This window comes from Oncorhynchus tshawytscha, linkage group LG03 (genome assembly GCF_018296145.1).
Source record: "Oncorhynchus tshawytscha isolate Ot180627B linkage group LG03, Otsh_v2.0, whole genome shotgun sequence".
Lineage (NCBI taxonomy): Eukaryota > Metazoa > Chordata > Actinopteri > Salmoniformes > Salmonidae > Oncorhynchus > Oncorhynchus tshawytscha.
The window spans coordinates 1067810-1086073 of NC_056431.1; the positions used below are offsets into that span (position 1 = coordinate 1067810).

Below are 18264 nucleotides of genomic sequence, written 5' to 3' on the forward strand. Positions count from 1 at the left end.
TTATTGTGTACAATATTTTGTGCCAAATACATTACGTTGTTACAGGTGTCAAGCTTTTGGGCATGTGGCAGCAGTGTGTTGGAGGGAGATTCCTAGTTGTGAGAAGTGTGCAGAAGGGCATGAGACAAAGGACTGTGTAGCATTGGGGAAGGTAGTGGTATGTGTTAGTTGTAGGGGTGCCGATGGGGCTGACGATCAAAAATGTCCAGTGCAAGAGAGGCAGGTTGAGGTTTCCAGGGTTAGAGTAGTGCAGAAGTTGCCATAGGCTGAGGCAGTGAAGAAAGTAGAGTAAGATAGGTCAAGGGGAGGGATCCTGATAGGAGTGGTGTGAGTTGTAGATCTGTACCAGTACAGAGGGATATGCCAACAAGTAATATACATTTCTGGAAGATTGGATTTTGGGCATTTATAGCAATGGTTATCAACTACTGCAGGGATTGAACCTAAGTCACAGAAAATTGAGGTTGTGGTGGCAGCTGCAGAGAGGTATTTGGGTGTGCGGGCTTGACATTAGAAGAATTACAGGATGTGTTAAGGTTGTTGGCCTGAGGTAGGACTAAATAGATTTAAATAGTGGAGTAGGGTAATTTTTATTCATTTTTTTGTAGTTTTAGATGGTAGGATATTTGTTTATTTTTTCAAGCAAAGTATAAGGGAGGTTTACTCCAGTCTAGTAGGTGGCGGTAATGCAAGTTTATTGGATGCAAACCGCCGTTAAACGTCATCGAAGAGCGCAACATCAGGAACTAGCATTAGCAACTCTATTATGGTGGTGGAAAATGGTGTTTCATGAAGAAAGTATGCATATTATCTCTGTTCCCCCCCGTCATTAAATCGATGTCTTTGCAGCCTTATTTAGAATGTTTTATGTACGAACCGGTCTAGGGGAGATACACAAAGTCATAAACCAGCCTATTTCTACAATTTATCTTCTTACATTTTTATTTTAAATCTAACCAGAACCACACTGCTGACTGTATGTCTAACCTTAACCCCAAATTAAGACCAAATAGCACATTTTGGATTTCATATATTTTTACGATATAGCCCATTTTGACTTTGCCGCTGGCCATCTACTAGCTAGGTGGATACCCATACCAAAGATTTGTTCTATCTGTTCCGATACCGGCCAATCCAAAATGGCGACCGCCGTTCCAGTTGATTCGGGATTGACTGCTCCGACAGGTATCTATAATAACTAATTTAGGTCTCCGTGAAGTAGTTTGCCCGAAAATGCTATCTAATTAACGTAGCTACAGATTCAGCACAACCTGTAGCTGAATATGGTCATTTTGTCTGAATTCAACTGACTTCATTTCTCCTGTCTGAGCTAGCTAACGTTATCACAGTTGCTGTTAGCTAGTTTGCTAACATCAACAAACGGATCGGATGGTTTGCGTTATAGCTAGCTAGGCATCTAACGTTACACGCTTGAAATTGGGTCATGTACTTTATGGTGTTTGTATTAAGGGCTTGGGATGGAATAGCCGGACACCCGAAAATGTGGTTATTTTTAATCAGATGTAGTTAATGTTGGCTCACCATGAATGGGGCAAATTGTCGAACTCCAGCAATGTTAACTAACTACAGTAACGTTAGTTGGCTAATTTACTGCCTCTGTTAACTATTTGCCATGCTCGAAACCAGTGGGTCTTTGTTGATATTTTGTAATATTTGCCGCATCTCGTAGTAGGACGAAACACCTGTTAGTTGATGTTAGCCGGCTAACTAGCCAACCCAACAAACTGAGGCCAGCCAGCAATGTTGGCTAGCTAACTAGGTGTGTGTTGAATATTTACTTGTAATGCCAGTACAATTATTTTCGTGGATAGAATGTGGTGGTCATGTCTATGTTGTTGACACGGTAATGTTGTTCTACAGCTTTTGGACTCCTGACAAAATCAGGCAGTCACTAATCAATTAGGCTAAGTAACGTTAGTTTAGGGTGGAATGGATACAGATTTCGCTTCCATGGGAGATAATTTTTTTTAAAGAATATTAACTAGGCAAGTCAGTTAAGATCAAATTTGTATTTACAATGACGGCCTAGGAACAGTGGGTTAACTACCTTGTTCAGGGGCAGAACGACAGAGTTTGTCAGCTCGAGGGATTCGATCTAGCACCCTTACAGTTACTAGCCCAACGCTCTAACCACTAGGCTACCTGCCACAACGGCTACCTGAGAATAAACAATAATCTGAGTAATGTAGGTCTATGTGGTTGAAGAAGAGCCTCATGCTCTATCATTCCAGCACATTTACAGAGAACTTCACTGGAAGTCACAGAGAGGAAGAGGAATTCACGGGGAGTCCTGACTAGAGCTGGGAGATAAATCCATATCGCGTTAAATTGCCTGAATTGATGCGAGAACGATACGTTTATAACATTAATGTTCTCCAGTTAAAAAAAAAAATCTTCCTTTATACTACTACTGGTTTGATGGTTGTAGTTATCAATTGTCCCATTAACAATCGCCCAAATTAGCCAATTTATTTCCTTTCAAACTTCACATTTTTCTAGTATAGGCTATGGATCGAAATGAATGATATCAGCTAAATGCCTGCGATAAGTGATCAATGTTGAAAATGTTTGGTTTATTTCCCCAGGTCTAGAACTGACTGATTTGGTTTTTGGTTGTGGTCACATTATTCACTTGTTCAGAATCAGTTGATATCAGAGGTTATGATGTGAACAGTGACGCTGGGTCAGGAAAGGAGAGTCTTCTCCTTATCGTACAGGCTCTTATCAGCTTGACTACGGTGTTTGTTACAGTTGATCTTCCCTTGGTACTGTAGTAGCTAGCCAGTTTGACTCAGGTCATGAGAATAGACAGGTCTGTTTTGGTCCCGCAATAACGAGCCTGATTGCTTTATGGGGATCTAAGTCTGACAGGACTGCGAACTAGGCCAATGAACTTACACATACAAATGATACAGGGTGTTCTCACTATATACAGTACCAGTCAAAAGTTTGGACACATTCATTGCAGGGTTTTTGAATATATATATATTTTTTTTACAATTTTCAACATTGTAGAATAATATTCTCTCAACCAGCTTCATGAGGAATGTTTTTTTTGAAGGAGTACCCACATATGCTGAGTACTTTTTGGCTGCTTTTCCTTCACCCTATGGTCCAACTCATCCCAAACCATCTCAATTGGGTTGAGGTCAGCTGATTTTGGAGGCCAGGAAATCTGATGCAGCACTCCATCACTCTCCTTGGTCAAATAGCCCTTACACCGCCTGGAGGTGTGTTTTGGGTAATTGCTCTGTTGAAAAACAAATGATAGTCCCACTAAGCCAAACCAGATGTGATGGCGTATCGCTGCATAATGCTGTGGTTGCCATTCTGGTTAGGTGTGCCTTGTATTCTGAATAAATCACTGAGTGTCACCAGCAAAGCACCATCACACCTCTCCCATGCTTCACGGTGGGAACCACATATGTAGAGATCATCCATTCACCTACTCTGCTTCTCACAAGGACATGCCGGTTTTGAACCAAACATTTCACATTTGGACTCATCAGACCGAAGGACAGATTTCTACCGGTCTAATGTCCATTGGTTGTTTTTCTTGGCTCAAGCAAGTCTCTTTTTATTGGTGTCCTTTTAGTAGTGATTTGTTTGCAGCAATTCAACCATGAAGGCCTGATTCACGCTGAACAGTTGATGTTGAGATGTCTGTTACTTGAACTCTGTGGAGCATTTATTTGGGCTGCAATTTCTGAGGCTGGTAACTAATGTACTTATCCTGAATTTGAGCTTATGTTGGGGGGTTGGTAGGTAGCCTAGTGGTTAGAGCGCTGGGCCAGTAACAGGAAGGTTGCTAGATTGAATCCCCGAGCTGACGTGGTAAAAATCTGTCGTCCTGCCCCAGAACCCGCTGTTCTTAGGCCGTCATTGTAAATAAGAATTTGTTCTTAACTGACCTGCCTAGTTAAACAAAGGTCAAATAAAAATCCTCTGCAGCAGGGTCTGGGTCTTCCTTTCCTGTGGTGGTCCTCATGAGAGCCAGTTTCATCATAGTGCTTGATAGTTTTTGTGACTGCACTTGAAGAAACTGATTTGGCTCAAATGCCAAATCAGGAAAGAAGGAAAGAAATTCCACAAATGAACTTTTAACAAGGCAGACCTGCTAATTGAATTGCATTCCAGGTGACTACCTCATGAAGCTGGTTGAAAGAATGCCAATAGTGCCAAAGTTGTCATCAATGCAAAGGTGGCTACTTTGAAGAATCTCAAATCTGAAATATATTGATTTGTTTAGCTTTTTTGGTTACTACATGATTCCATATGTGTTATATCATAGTTTTGATGTCTTCACTATTATTTTACAATGTTGAAAAAAGTACAAATAAAAACCCTGGAATGAGTAGGTGTCCATACTTTTGACTGGTACTGTATAAGTTCATAAATTAGGCCAATAACCAGCACATTTACTCTAGTCTGTCAGACAAAAATAGGGGAGTGTCCCATATTATTGCTCTACATGCAGGCTACAGTACAGGCTGCTAGCAGACAAACAGCCAACATGTGTTTTGAACTGAACTGCGCTGGCACTGGAAGATATGTTTAGTATGCACGCACCCTCATTGTAACTGTGGAAATGTTTCGACACAATGTCGAACTAGGGTGTTATTGAAATCCTATTGTAAAAACAAGCTTTTCTTAAATGAAGCCCTGCTTGTTTCTAGATCTCTGTAGTAGAGGTCGACCTATTAATCGGAATGGCCGATTAATTCGGGCCGATTTCAAGTTTTCCTAACAATCGGAAATCTGTATTTTTGGGCACCGATTTGGCAGGTTTTTAAAAAATATATTTTTTTACACCTTTATTTAATCTTTATTTAACTAGGCAAGTCAGTTAATAACACATTCTTATTTTCAATGACGGCCTAGGAACAGTGGGTTAACTGCCTCGTTCAGGGGCAGAACGACAGATTTTCACCTTGTCAGCTCTTGCAACCTTACAGTTAACTAGTCCAACGCTATAACGACCTGCCTCTCTAGTTGCACTCCACAAGGAGACTGACTGCCTGTTACGCAAATGCTGTAAGCCAAGGTAAGTTGCCAGCTAGCATTAAACGTATAAAAACAATCAATCAATCATAATCACTAGTTAACTACACATTGTTGATGATATTACTAGATATTATCTAGCGTGTCCTGCGTTGCGTATAATCTGACTGAGTATCTAACTGAGCGGTGGTAGGCAGAAGCAGGCGCGTAAACATTAATTCAAACAGCACTTTCTTTGTGTTTTGCCAGCAGCTCTTCGTTGTGCCTCAAGCATTGCGTTGTTTATGACTTCAAGCCTATCAACTCCCGAGATGAGGCTGGTGTAACCGAAGTGAAATGGCTAGCTAGTTAGCGTGCGCTAATAGCGTTTCAAGCGTCACTCGCTCTAAGCCTTGGAGGGGTTATTTCCCTTGCTCTGCATGGGTAACGCTGCTTCGAGGGTGGCTGTTGTCATTGTGTTCCTGGTTCGAGCCCAGGGAGGAGCAACGAGAGGGACGGAAACTATACTGTTACACTGGCAATACTAAAGTGCCTATAAGAACATCCATTAGTCAAAGGTTAATGAAATACTAATGGTATAGAGGGAAATAGTCCTATAAATCCTATAATAACTACAACCTAAAACTTCTTACCTGGGAATATTGAAGACTCATGTTGAAAGGAACCACCAGCTTTCATATGTTCTCATGTTCTGAGCAAGGAACTTAAACGTTAGCTTTCTTACATGGCACATATTGCACTTTTACTTTCTTCTCCAACACTTTGTTTTTGCAATATTTAAACCAAATTGAACATGTTTCATTATTTATTTGAGGCTAAATTGATTTAATATATTAAGTTAAAATAAGTGTTGATTCAGTATTGTTGTAATTGTCATTATTACAAATTACAAATTTAAAAAATCAGCCGATTAATCGGCATTGCATTTTTTGGTCCTTCAATAATCGGTATCGCCTTTTTGGGTCCTCCAATAATCGGTATCGGCGTTGAAATATCATAATCGATCGACCTCTACTCTGTAGCATGTGGTCCATTTAGGCTAATTTAGAGGCAAGCAATGTGATTGAGGCCTAATGCCTTGTTCATGTGTAACTGGTTGTGGTTGTTCTGTATCTTCTTCCATAGACATTAGGACTCAGTTCTGGAGGAGAGCCTTGCAGAGAGGTATCTGCATGGTGTTGCAGTGTGTGTTTGTGTGTGAGAGAGTGGCTGAGCGTGTGCTTCGTTCCTGTGAGTGCCTCTTACAGGCATTGCATTACAGGGCCTTGTGGCATTTGAGCAAGCTGAGAGCAAGCAAAGGACGAGTGGACCAAATACAGGCTGTTAACGGTTGTTTTCTATTGTTCGTGTTTGCTTTCTATTGTGTGTGCAATGCATTTTGCAGTAAAATGGCTACAACATGGTTTAGCAAGACACAGTGCCTCTCCACTCCCTGAAAGAACTAATCCTTGTGGTGTTTGCTCAAGTAATGTGGATTGGTTTAATTGATTGATTTCATCCATCTCACAATTTGAATAGGCCTAGCCTAATGTCACAGACAAGTAGCCGTTAGGCTGTTTCCTGTTTCGCTATCAGTACGCCACCTTTCCATGATATATTTTCAGTAGGTCTGCCTCCTCTTGCCTCTCACTGTCCTCAACATAACTCTGACCTTCCCACACTATTACAATAAAAGCAGACAAGTTTTTTGCCAACTGGTTGTAATTTTATAATATTTGAACACATGTTGAAACTCAGAAATAGCAGTTGCTATTGGTTACAGGCCTGAAGTTCTCATGGAGTGGGTGAGAAGGCGAATCTCACACACGCACAATTTTTATGGTGAATCCTTTTGTGAGGAGCACATATTTCAAGCATTGTCATGACGATGTGATAACATTGAGAAAATACCAGACATATTTTGCTTCTAGATTTTTCACACACGTGTTTGCCATGTTTCTCTATGTTGGCATGTTTGTCGCACAAATTGACAATGTTTTATAATAGGCTATTGGATGTTATCTCTTGGGCTGGATAAAGTTGGGGCTGGGCCTGGGGTCTGCAGGGTTGAATTTATTCTTAGAGAGGATTGGTAATGAGCACAACCCTACCAAAAAGGAAGATGGCAACTCGGTGAGTCACAGGGAAAGTCCCAAGCTTAGTTTGGGTTATGGAAAAAGTTTAGTCATTGCCTGTGATAGAGGACCCAGTGGTCTAGAGACAGTATCAGACTGGAGTTATGTCTGCCAGAGACCTGTGGAAGCGGACCCAGGGGTCTAGACACAGTATCAGACTGGGGTTATGTCTGCCAGAGGCCTGTGGTAGAGGACCCAGTGGTCTCGACACAGTATCAGACTGGAGTTATGTCTGCCAGAGATCTGTGGAAGCGGACCCAGGGGTCTAGACACAGTATCAGACTGGGGTTATGTTTTGCAGAGACTGGCGTATGTCCCTGTGTCGTTGCCAAGAGTTCTCATAATTTCCTCCGACCAGCCTGATCTTTCCCTGTATCCGGTGTTCCCCATTAAACCTAATACCAGGCTATGTCCACTCATTGCTCTGTGTGTGTGTGTGTGTGTGTGTTATGCCGTGAGTGGACACTTAACTTGTTGCCCTTCCGCTGCTCTATGCTCTCTCTCACAGTATCTGCTCTGTGGTAGACTGTCTGAGAGGGAATGTCTGCTGTAATACTATACTGTCTGGAAATGGAGAGGCACTAAGTAACAGATAGGCAGTCAGTAAGGGTAGTTGTAACTAAATGTTGTAACTACAAGCTACAACATTTGGTGTTTTAGAATTGAGTGAAAAACGTCATACAAATGCAATGCATCCTGAGCAGTGACTGAAGTACAAGAGTTCCCCAGGATTGTTTTAGGCTTGAGGCAAAGGCCCAACCACAACAGCATCCAGGGCAGGCTGACATGGAAGCAGCATTAGAGGGAATAGTGGTGTAAATCTCGAGCACAATGTGAATGGGAGCAGCAGTTAGCCTAGACCTATCCATTCCTGTGGCTGTGTAGGTCTAACCATGGCTCTGCATCTGTGGAAAATTACATGGTTGATGGCTGTTTTTGTAATTAACTTAGAGTGGTTGTCAAGCATTTACTGTGGCAAATTTCTTCTCAAGTCAAAATTACGCTGAAGTTTATTAGGTTTTGTGCATGGAGTGGAAAGACTGCAATGAAGCAATTCGGACACTAGGGTTGGGCGATTGTAAGATTGCATCGTTGATGATGACATCTCGATGTCAAACGACAGTTGAACATATTTGAATTTGACTACACCGCTGGAGTCTTAGCTCGCAACAGTGCAGTGAGCACACAGCAGGGCGGCATGCCAAATGGCCTACACCCTAATTGTCGTAGCCTACAATTTCAATACATGTGGTAGTTAGATTATTAACATAATGAAAGAGAACAATGTAGAAAGAGCGGAGAGCATGAACAATAAATTGCAGTAAACGTCACTTTGACCATTTAAACTAATATTGTCGAAGTGTTTATTAATGTCATTGAATTGTGCAACGGACAATCGGGTATAAGCTCCTGCAGCAGCACTTTCAATAAGCGGGAACAAAAAATAAATGAATGATGAGTCTGTCGGAGTTGTCTCGCAAACAACTTTCTTTTGAATAGCTTACAAATTGTGCACTTAAAATAGTCAACGTCAATCAGATTAAGTAAATTATTATTTATCCTTTAACATTCTTTATAACACTTGAATGAACATTGGTTTAGGCTTAAAACGAATAGGCCTATTATCCTTAGGCTAAATCTTAAATATTACAATCCGATAAAACAAATGATTATTTATAACAAGGAACACCAGCATGTTCACCCCCAGAGTATCTAACTCCGCAGTAGTCTCTCCATCCTTTGCCCTGATAATATTTTATCATATTCTGCAAGTGCCTTGGGTAAGGTCTGCTGGCTCACCTTTGTCATATGGCCTGAAATTGAGCGAAAAACTGCCAAACAGGCGAAGACGTGCTTTTCCCTCCACTAAAAGTCAGCCATAGTTATTTTTCTGATTTTGCATTGGCAGGCTACACTATAGTTACTAAGTGAAATCCACTTTTTGAAACTGACTGAAAGTAGCCTAATGGAAGAAAGAATGTCACATGTGCTTTTCCAGATGATCAAGATGAAATAACAATACACTGGATACGGCCTTAATATTTGTTCTACTAATATAACTGATATCTGAGTCTTTTTATGGACAAGAGAATAATACACCTTCCAGTTTGAAAATCCTTCTGTAGCCAAGAACAAGGTAGAAATAATAAGTCTTGTTTTGAACAATGATTTAATGAACTTGTTTGTTGCTTTTGTAACAATTTGAATAAGAACAATGACGACATGCACCAAATCACAGTTCTGGTATAACCAATGTGTCTCTTTATATTGCGTTCTTCCCGCCAATTGACCGCTCCGTGCGCAATGTATATCAACGACGTTTGGATGGGACGATGTGTCATTCCAGACATCACACAACCCGATCAGACACTTTAATGCAGGTTCCTTCCTCCATAAACTACTATACTATATGACAAGTTCATCACTACAGCTGTCTAGCATGACTCTAGCTCTGTGATATTAGCTAAGTTCTGTCGTTAACTATTAGATTCTAAGAGGACTGAGTTGCGCATGGAACATGGAGGAGCCTAACGAAAATAGGCCGACATCACTATACTCTCTAATATGTTTTCCTTTTTTCTCTCTCAAGGGTCCAGTGGGTCTCGGAAAATGGCATCTCCAGAGGTAAGACAGACACCATCCCTGACTCACACAACCACTAATTACAGCACTCTGCTGATGATGCTGGAGCACTGTTGATTAAATTGTTTTCCACTACCTTTAGGTTTAGAGAACAGTGTGTATTTACACAACATTTATAGACCCTGGTGAAGATGTGTTGTATATCACCTCTCTGTCTAGGGAGAAGACACAGGATATGTGGAAAGGGAGGGGGAACTGGTTTTGATGGTTTCTGTGTGTCACTGGCAGATGTTTACCTTTAAGCCATGTGTCATAAAACCAAACAATGGAGAGAACAGGGTGATGCTGAAACTTGTTTTAATGGAGTCAAACACACAACTCTACAGTGCATTTCTTTAGTTTCTTAAATTTCTTCCCATCCTCTCTTCCATCTTTCTCTCCTCTCTCTCTTTCATCCTGTCTCTCTCTCAGATGCCTGGATCAAGTCAGAGTATGAAGAAGACCATTGGACACAGAGGAGTTGAGACGAACACTGGAGAGACCACCTATAAGAAGGTCAGCATGGGGTCAACACACACACACCACATGTGTGCTAACATTACCCGTAGCCTGAAACCTTTCCTCGTCCACAGCCAATGATGACTCGCAGAATGTAATGTACACAAGCATTTGAGAGTCATAGATTAATTATAAAATGAGAATTCCTCAGACACATTGAATTTATCAATCTCTCTTGACAAGCCAAGCTTCCACTTCCCCCTCCAGACTACGTCGTCAGCCCTGAAAGGAGCAATTCAGCTGGGCATCACTCACACTGTGGGCAGCCTGAGTCAGAAGGCTGAGAGAGATGTTCTCATGCAGGACTTTGTGGTGGTCGAGAGCATCTTCTTCCCCAGGTTAGACGTGTGTCTGTGTCTCTCTTTGTGTGTCTGTGTCACTGGTGTAGCACACAACCCCTGAGCACCCGCATGAGGTATGGGGGCCCCCCGACACCCCCAAAAATATAAGTCGGGCCCCCAGATACTATATGAACTAGTCATAAACCATGAAGGAAATGTTTATAATTACAGGAAATTGGCTTTAAAACTGAAACATGTTCTCTCAGCTTCATGGCAAAATCTGTAAAAAAAAAAAAAAGAAAAAAAGAAAGTGCTACACCACTGGTCTGTGCCCATCTTGCATTTATGCTTGAGAGAAGTCTTCCTGTATTCAGCACTCATTAACACCCTTCTCTCTGTCTCAGTGAGGGCAGTAACCTGACCCCTGCCCACCATTACAGTGATTTCCGGTTTAAGACCTACGCCCCCATCGCCTTCCGCTACTTCAGAGAACTATTTGGCATCCGGCCAGACGACTACCTGGTCAGTAGACTACAAAAATGTACTCAATTGAATCTGTTTGATTGGTTGTAGTTCTCTATTGTTGATTGGTTGTGTCTGGTTGTAGTTCTCTATGGTTGATTGGTTGTGTCTGGTTGTAGTTCTCTATGGTTGATTGGTTGTGTCTGGTTGTAGTTCTGTGGTCAGGATGCTACCTAACTCCTCTCCTACAGTACTCTCTGTGTAACGATGGCCTGATAGAGCTGTCTAACTCCGGTGCCAGCGGCTCTCTCTTCTACGTGTCCAGTGATGATGAGTTCATTATCAAGACAGTGCAGCACAAAGAGGCTGAGTTTCTCCAGAAGCTACTACCAGGATACTTTATGGTGAGATATTGAAGGGGTGGGGACTTCATGGAGATACATTGAAGGAGGAGGGGGGAGACTTCATGGAGAGATATTGAAGGAGGAGGGGGAGGCTTCATGGACAGATACAGTTGAAAGTTTACATACACCTTAGTCAAATACATTTAAACCGAGTTTTTCACAATTCCCAACATTTGATCTTAGTAAAAATTCCCTGTTTTAGGTCAGTTAGGATCACCACTTTTATTTTAAGAATGTGAATTATATCAGAATAATAGTAGAGATAATGATTTATTTCAGCTTTTATTTCATCACATTCCCAGTGGGTCAGAAGTTTACATACACTCAATTAGTATTTGGTATCATTGCCTTTAAATTGCTTAACTTGGGTCAAACGTTTCAGGTAGCCTTCCACAAGCCTCCCACAATAAGTTGGGTGTATTTTGGCCCATTCCTCCTGACAGAGCTGGTCTAACTATGTCAGGTTTGTAAGGCCTCCTTACTCACACATGCTTTTTCAGTTCTGCCCACAGATTTTCTATAGGATGGAGGTCAGGGCTTTGTGATGGCCACTCCAATACCTTGACTTTGTTGTCCTTAAACCATTTTGCCACAACTTTGGAAGTATGCTTGGGGTCATTGTCTATTTGGAAGACCCATTTGCAACCAAGCTTTAACTTCCTGACTGATGTCTTGAGATGTTGCTTCAATATATCCACATAATTTTCCTGACTCATGATGCCATCTATTTTGTGAAGTGCACAGTCCCCCCTGCAGCAAAGCATCCCCACAACATGCTGCCCACCCCCGTGCTTCACAGTTGGGATCGTGTTCTTCGGTTTGCAAGCCTTCCCCCTTTTCCTCCGAACATAACGATGGTCACGATGGCCAAACAGTTCTATTTTTGTTTCATCAGACCAGAGGACATTTCTACAAAAAGTAAGATCTTTGTCTCCATGTGCAGTTGCAAACCGTAGTCTGGCTTTTTTATGGTGGTTTTGGAGCAGTGGCTTCTTCCTTGCTGAGCGGCCTTTCAGGTTATGTCGATATAGGACTCGTTTTACTGTGGATATAGATACTTTTTTTTACCTGTTTCCTCCAGCATCTTCACCAGGTCCTTTGCTGTTGTTCTGGGATTGATTTGCACCTTTTGCACCAAAGTACGTTCAACTCTAGGAGACAGAACGCATCTCCTTCCTGAAAGGTATGACGGCTGCGTGGTCCCATGGTGTTTAAACTTGCGTACTATGGTTTGTACAGATGAACGTGGTACCTTTAGGCGTTTGGAAAATGCTCCCAAGGATGAACCAGACTTGTGGAGGTCTACCATTATTTTTCCTGAGGTCTTGGCTGATTTTCTTTTGATTTTCTTTTGATTTTCCCATGATGTCAAGCAAAGGGGCACTGAGTTTGAAGGTAGGCCTTGAAATACATCCACAGGTACACCTCCAATTGACTCAAATTATGTAAATTAGCCGATCAGAAGCTTCTAAAGCCATGACATTTTCTGGAATTTTCCAAGCTGTTTGAAGGCAGTCAACTTAGTGTATGTAAACTTCTGACCCACTGGAATTGTGATACAGTGAATTATAAGTGAAATAATCTGTCTGTAAACAATTGTTAGAAAAGTGACTTGTGTCATGCACAAAGTAGATGTCTTAACCGACTTGCCAGAACTATAGTTTGTTAACAAGAAATTTGTGGAGTGGTTGAAAAACAAGTTTTAATGACTCCAACCTAAGTGTATGTAAACAACAGCTGTATTGAACAACTGTATTGAAGGAGGAGGGAGGGGAGACTTTGTGGAGAGATTGGAAGAGGAGGGAGACTTCATGGAGAGATATTGGGGTAGGATTTGGGGGGGAGACTTCATGGAGAGATACTGAAGGAGGAGGGGGTGACTTCATGGAGAGATATTGAAGGAGGAGGGGGACTTCATGGAGAGATATTGAAGGAGGAGGGGGACTTCATGGAGAGATATTGAAGGAGGAGGGGGGACTTCATGGAGAGATATTGAAGGAGGGGGGGACTTCATGGAGAGATATTGAAGGAGGAGGGGGACTTCATGGAGAGATATTGAAGGAGGAGGGGGACTTCATGGAGAGATATTGAAGGAGGAGGGGGGACTTCATGGAGAGATATTGAAGGAGGGGGGACTTCATGGAGAGATATTGAAGGAGGGGGGCTTCATGGAGAGAGATTGAAGGAGGGGGGTGACTTCATGGAGAGATTTAAGGAGGAGATGCTTCATGGAGAGATACTGAAGGAGGAGTGGGGACTTCATGGGGAGATATTTAAGGAGGAGATGCTTCATGGAGAGATACTGAAGGAGGAGGGGGGAGATTCTGCGGTGTGTTTTAGTGTTTATATAATACCTAGCTGTCTGTGGTGGCCTGTGTGTTTTAGTGTTTATATAATACCTAGCTGTCTGTGGTGGCCTCGTCTTTTTTTCACTCTCCTCTCCTTTCTACCCGTCTCTTCCCCCTTTTATAGAACCTGAATCAGAACAAACGGACCCTGCTCCCTAAGTTCTACGGTCTGTACTGCATCCAGGCGGGAGGGAAGAACATCCGCCTGGTGGTGATGAACAACCTGCTGCCCCGCGTGGTCCACATGCACCATAAGTACGACATGAAGGGTTCCACCTATAAGAGACGGGCCTCAGCCAAGGAGAGGGACAAGACTTTTCCCACCTTTAAAGACCTGGACTTCATCCAGGACCTGCCTGATGGACTACTGCTGGAGACGGACAACTACAACGCCCTTAGCAAGACCATCCAGAGAGACTGCCTGGTGAGGGAGGGAGGGTGTGTGTGTTCTGTGTGTGCTGTTTGGGTCTACTGTATAGTAACTCTTATGTGTTTGTGTGTGTGCTCCAGCTCCTGCAGAGTTTTAAAATCATGGACTACAGTCTACTGGTGGGGATCCATAACCTGGAGCAGGCTAGTAGAGAGAGGGAGCGAGGTGGGGGGGGCAGATGGGGGACAGTGGGGGGTCAGAGGGGGCGGTGACTCCAGACCAGCGCCGACCCCAGGCCCAGAAAAGTCTATACTGCACAGCCATGGAGTCTATACAGGGAGAGGCCCGCGGGAAGGGAGCCCTGGAGTCTGAGGACCAGTGAGTCAATCAATACATCACACAATATTACCTTGGGAAAATATGCAAACTGTCACGTAAATCAGGATTTGTTTATGGTGATTGGTTGGTGTGGCATATGTCATTTCAGTATGGGCGGGATCCCAGCCAGGAACTCTAAAGGAGAGAGGTTGCTGGTCTTTATCGGCATCATCGACATTCTGCAGTCCTACAGGTAGGTGCTTGTGTTTCTTTGTGTGTGTGCGTTCTTGTGTACAGACTTCATACAATTTCACATGATAATATAGTGACACAGTACTCAAAGTATTGGGAAAGTGACACATTTTTTGTTTTACCCCAGCATTTTGGATTTGAAATGATACACTGATCTGGTATGGATGAAAATACACTCAAATCAAAGCTTGACAGTCTGCACTTTAACCTCATAGTCATTGTATCATTTTAAATCCAAAAAGTGCTGGGGTACAGAGCCAAAACAACAACAAATGTGTCACTGTCCCAATACTTTTGGAGCTCACTGTATATACCATTTAGCAGATGCTTTTATCCAAAGCGACTTAGTCATGCGTGCTTATATTTTACGTATGGATGGTCCCGGGAGTCGAACCCACTATCCTGGCGCCATGCTTTACCAACTGAGCTACGTTCACGAAGACTGTTTTTCAGGTTCATCAAGAAGTTGGAACACTCGTGGAAGGCCCTCGTCCATGATGGGGTAAGATCCTACACACACACACATTAGCTGTAGTACATTATGAAAGATGTGTCAGATCTGCCACTGCTTATGTCAGGCATATGTCAGGTTATAACTGGTTTATTCCTTTTCCTCTGTAGGATACAGTGTCGGTGCACAGACCAGGCTTCTACGCTGAGCGCTTCCAACAATTCATGTGTAACACAGTGTTCAAGAAGATCCCATGTAAGACTGCTGTGTGTGTGTGTCTTCTGTTTCAATATTTACTTTTTATGATATGACGTGCTGTCGTTATTTTGTTTTCCCCACCCCTCAGTGAAGCTCTCCCCATCCAAGAAGTCTCGTGGTGGGGGTCCGGGGGGTCTGAGGAGAGCTCCTACCCTGGGAGGCCCCACCCCACTCTCCCACGCTGCTGGACAGTCTGTGGTGGACTCCCGACTCGTCTACCAATCACACTTCAACAAGGCTGACGCAGAGGGAGACAGTGGTGAGTGAACAGTTAACACAATCAATTTTGTATGTTTGATCAGAGCTCAAGGTGGACCAGAGCTACATGAAGTGCCTATGGACAAGGGATTAGGGGTCAACTTGGAATTGTGCCATTAGTTCCCCTCTTTACTCCCTCTTTCTGTTCAGGCATGCAGTCGGGCAGGCCAGACCTGGTGCCAAGGACACCTCCCCTGGCGGGAGTGTCAGGGGATGCAGAGGCCAACTTTTCCACATCCTCATTAGGAAGCACAGGACTCACCTCCTCCTCTCCTCTGCTACAGTAACACATCCCTCCATCCCCTCTCCTCCACAAAGTCAGTCCTCCTCTTCAAGTCATCCAGTTCTCATGTGTTTCTCTCTCTCTCTAGGTCAGTAGGGGTTGAGGTACATAGAGCAGTAACAAGCACAGACCAAGACCACGGTGTCTCCCACAGGTACACAAATGAATTACACCACTGATTCATGTATTCCCACTTACGTGAACACACACACACCCTTATCAGTCTTCTCTCTCTGTCTCTCAGTATGGGTGCGGAAGTGGAAGCGTCAGGTGAGCAGTCGGGTATTGAAGATGCCATCTCACTATCAGACATCATCCCAGAGACTAACATCTGCTTTGTAAGTCTGGCCCAATCCTTTTCCTCTTCCTCTTCTTAAGATCTTCACTATGGTGTTTACCATGGCTCACTGGACTCCCTCCCTGTGTGTTCCCCACAGTAACAACTGATCTGGAGTCATTGAGGAAAAGGTGATTCTGGAACCAAGGAGGTGGGTGGAAGAGTGAGATGGGGAGAGTAGTCTTGCATCCTCCATTCTCACTCTGTCGATCCATCCATCCTTTTCTGCGGGGGAGGTTTGGAACATACTTCAGGCTGACTGAACGGGATGGGTGAAGTGAGGGAGAGTGTGACTGGGTGCCAGAGAGAGGAACAAAGAGGGAGAGAGGTGTATATATGTGTGAGGAGGTGGTAGCTGTCTGAAGGCTTGGTCAGCCAGACAGACACACGGGTATGCTGCTAGAAACCTTTCTCCAACTAAGTTACAGGAGTCTCTGTGTCATGAAACCCACATACACTGTCCCACCTATCACAAAGTCTGAAGGGGAGAGGGACGTGGGCTTAGACACCCCTGTATCAACAGTGTGGAGGAGGAACACCATGCTCTATGTCACTCTCTGTTCTGTTACTTTGTGCATTCCTTCTTGTGGACAGTATTAGGGTTCCGTTTTGAGTGACTCCAATCATAATATCTCATATGTTATCATTCTACATCTGTCCACACAGCCAGGAGATGGGACGGACAGGAAAATCATCTCTATATGTAGTGTTTTTTTATTATTTTTATTATGACCACACTTTTACTGCTGTGGACAGAACATATGACTTCATCACACAGACCTTCTATTCTTTTAGATTATGGATGTATACAGTAGCTGACTGACTGGAGTTCGGGGCAGGAATGTACAGGCCAGAGCTGTTCTGCCCTACCAAGCAAAAAGGCAGTAACTGCTCATAGTGTGGAACTGAGAAACTTTAGCTTCATAGTTACCTAGTGGAGTTACTGCTAATATCAACCCCATTTTCTCAAAAACAATGCGAGGCAGGATACTTGTAACGGATGTGAAATAGCTAGCTAGTTAGCGGTGGTGCGCGCTAAATAGCGTTTCAATCGGTGACGTCACTTGCTCTGAGACCTTGAAGTAGTGGTTCCCATTGCTCTGCAAGGGCCGCGGCTTTTGTGGAGCGATGGGTAACGATGCTTCGTGGGTGACTGTTGTGTGCAGAGGGTCCCTGGTTCGCGCCCAGGTATGGGCGAGGGGATGGTCTAAAGTTATACTGTTACACTTGCCCACATTATTAAGTCATTTTTGCTACATTAAATACATGCTAACTCATTTTGGACCAAATGAGCAGTTACTGCCTTTTTTCTTGGTAGGGCAGTATGGGTAGGCTATACACCACAGGAGGTTGGCACCTTAATTGGGGAGGACGGGCTCGCGGTAATGTCTTGAGTGGAATGGTATAAAATACATCAAACACATGGTTTAATGCCATTCCATTTGCACTGTTCCAGTCATTATTATGAGCCATCCTCCCCTCAACAGCCTCCACTGCTATACAAAGTGTTACCGGCTGATGGGAAGGCTCTGTCTGTCTCCATGGTTATCCTGGAATCTTCCTCTCTGATGAGACCACATGTGCTATATTGATCTAGGAGTGAGAGACCAGAGCAAGAACATAGTTATGGCCGCCACCTCCATACCCTTAGAATAGAGCGGGGTTCCCCAACTGGAGACCTGCGGATGCCAATTTTTTTTATTGGTGGACATAAGGTAAACACCAGCAAATCCACTCTAAATGATTTCAATTTAAGAAATCTGTTCTAAAGTATTCCTATGCAAAATAGAGATCTGTGATTTGAAAGCAAGGTTTGAAATTGTTTGTCAAATATTATTAATGTTTGGGCTTTCTTGCAGTCAATTTGCAAATTATTTGTAATTATATTCCGGCCCCCTGACCATCCGCTCAAGAAAAAAAAAATCACCCCACGGCTGAATCTAGTTGATGATCCTTCGAATGGAG

The 18264-nt window shown here is 43.2% G+C and overlaps 1 protein-coding gene across 1 annotated transcript; it reads left to right on the forward strand.

The window, feature by feature from the left end:
* Positions 1–775: 775 nt before the first annotated feature.
* On the forward strand, positions 776–17401 carry LOC112235378 (phosphatidylinositol 4-phosphate 5-kinase type-1 alpha-like). The gene is given in 17 exon segments (XM_042307053.1): positions 776–1185; positions 9727–9761; positions 10191–10274; positions 10485–10615; positions 10963–11080; positions 11272–11424; positions 13897–14196; positions 14283–14360; positions 14363–14520; positions 14630–14713; positions 15166–15214; positions 15334–15418; positions 15510–15680; positions 15830–15962; positions 16051–16116; positions 16207–16300; positions 16400–17401. Coding segments are annotated over 17 exon segments (1788 nt in total). The 5' UTR covers positions 776–1139; the 3' UTR covers positions 16403–17401.
* Positions 17402–18264: the final 863 nt, after the last annotated feature.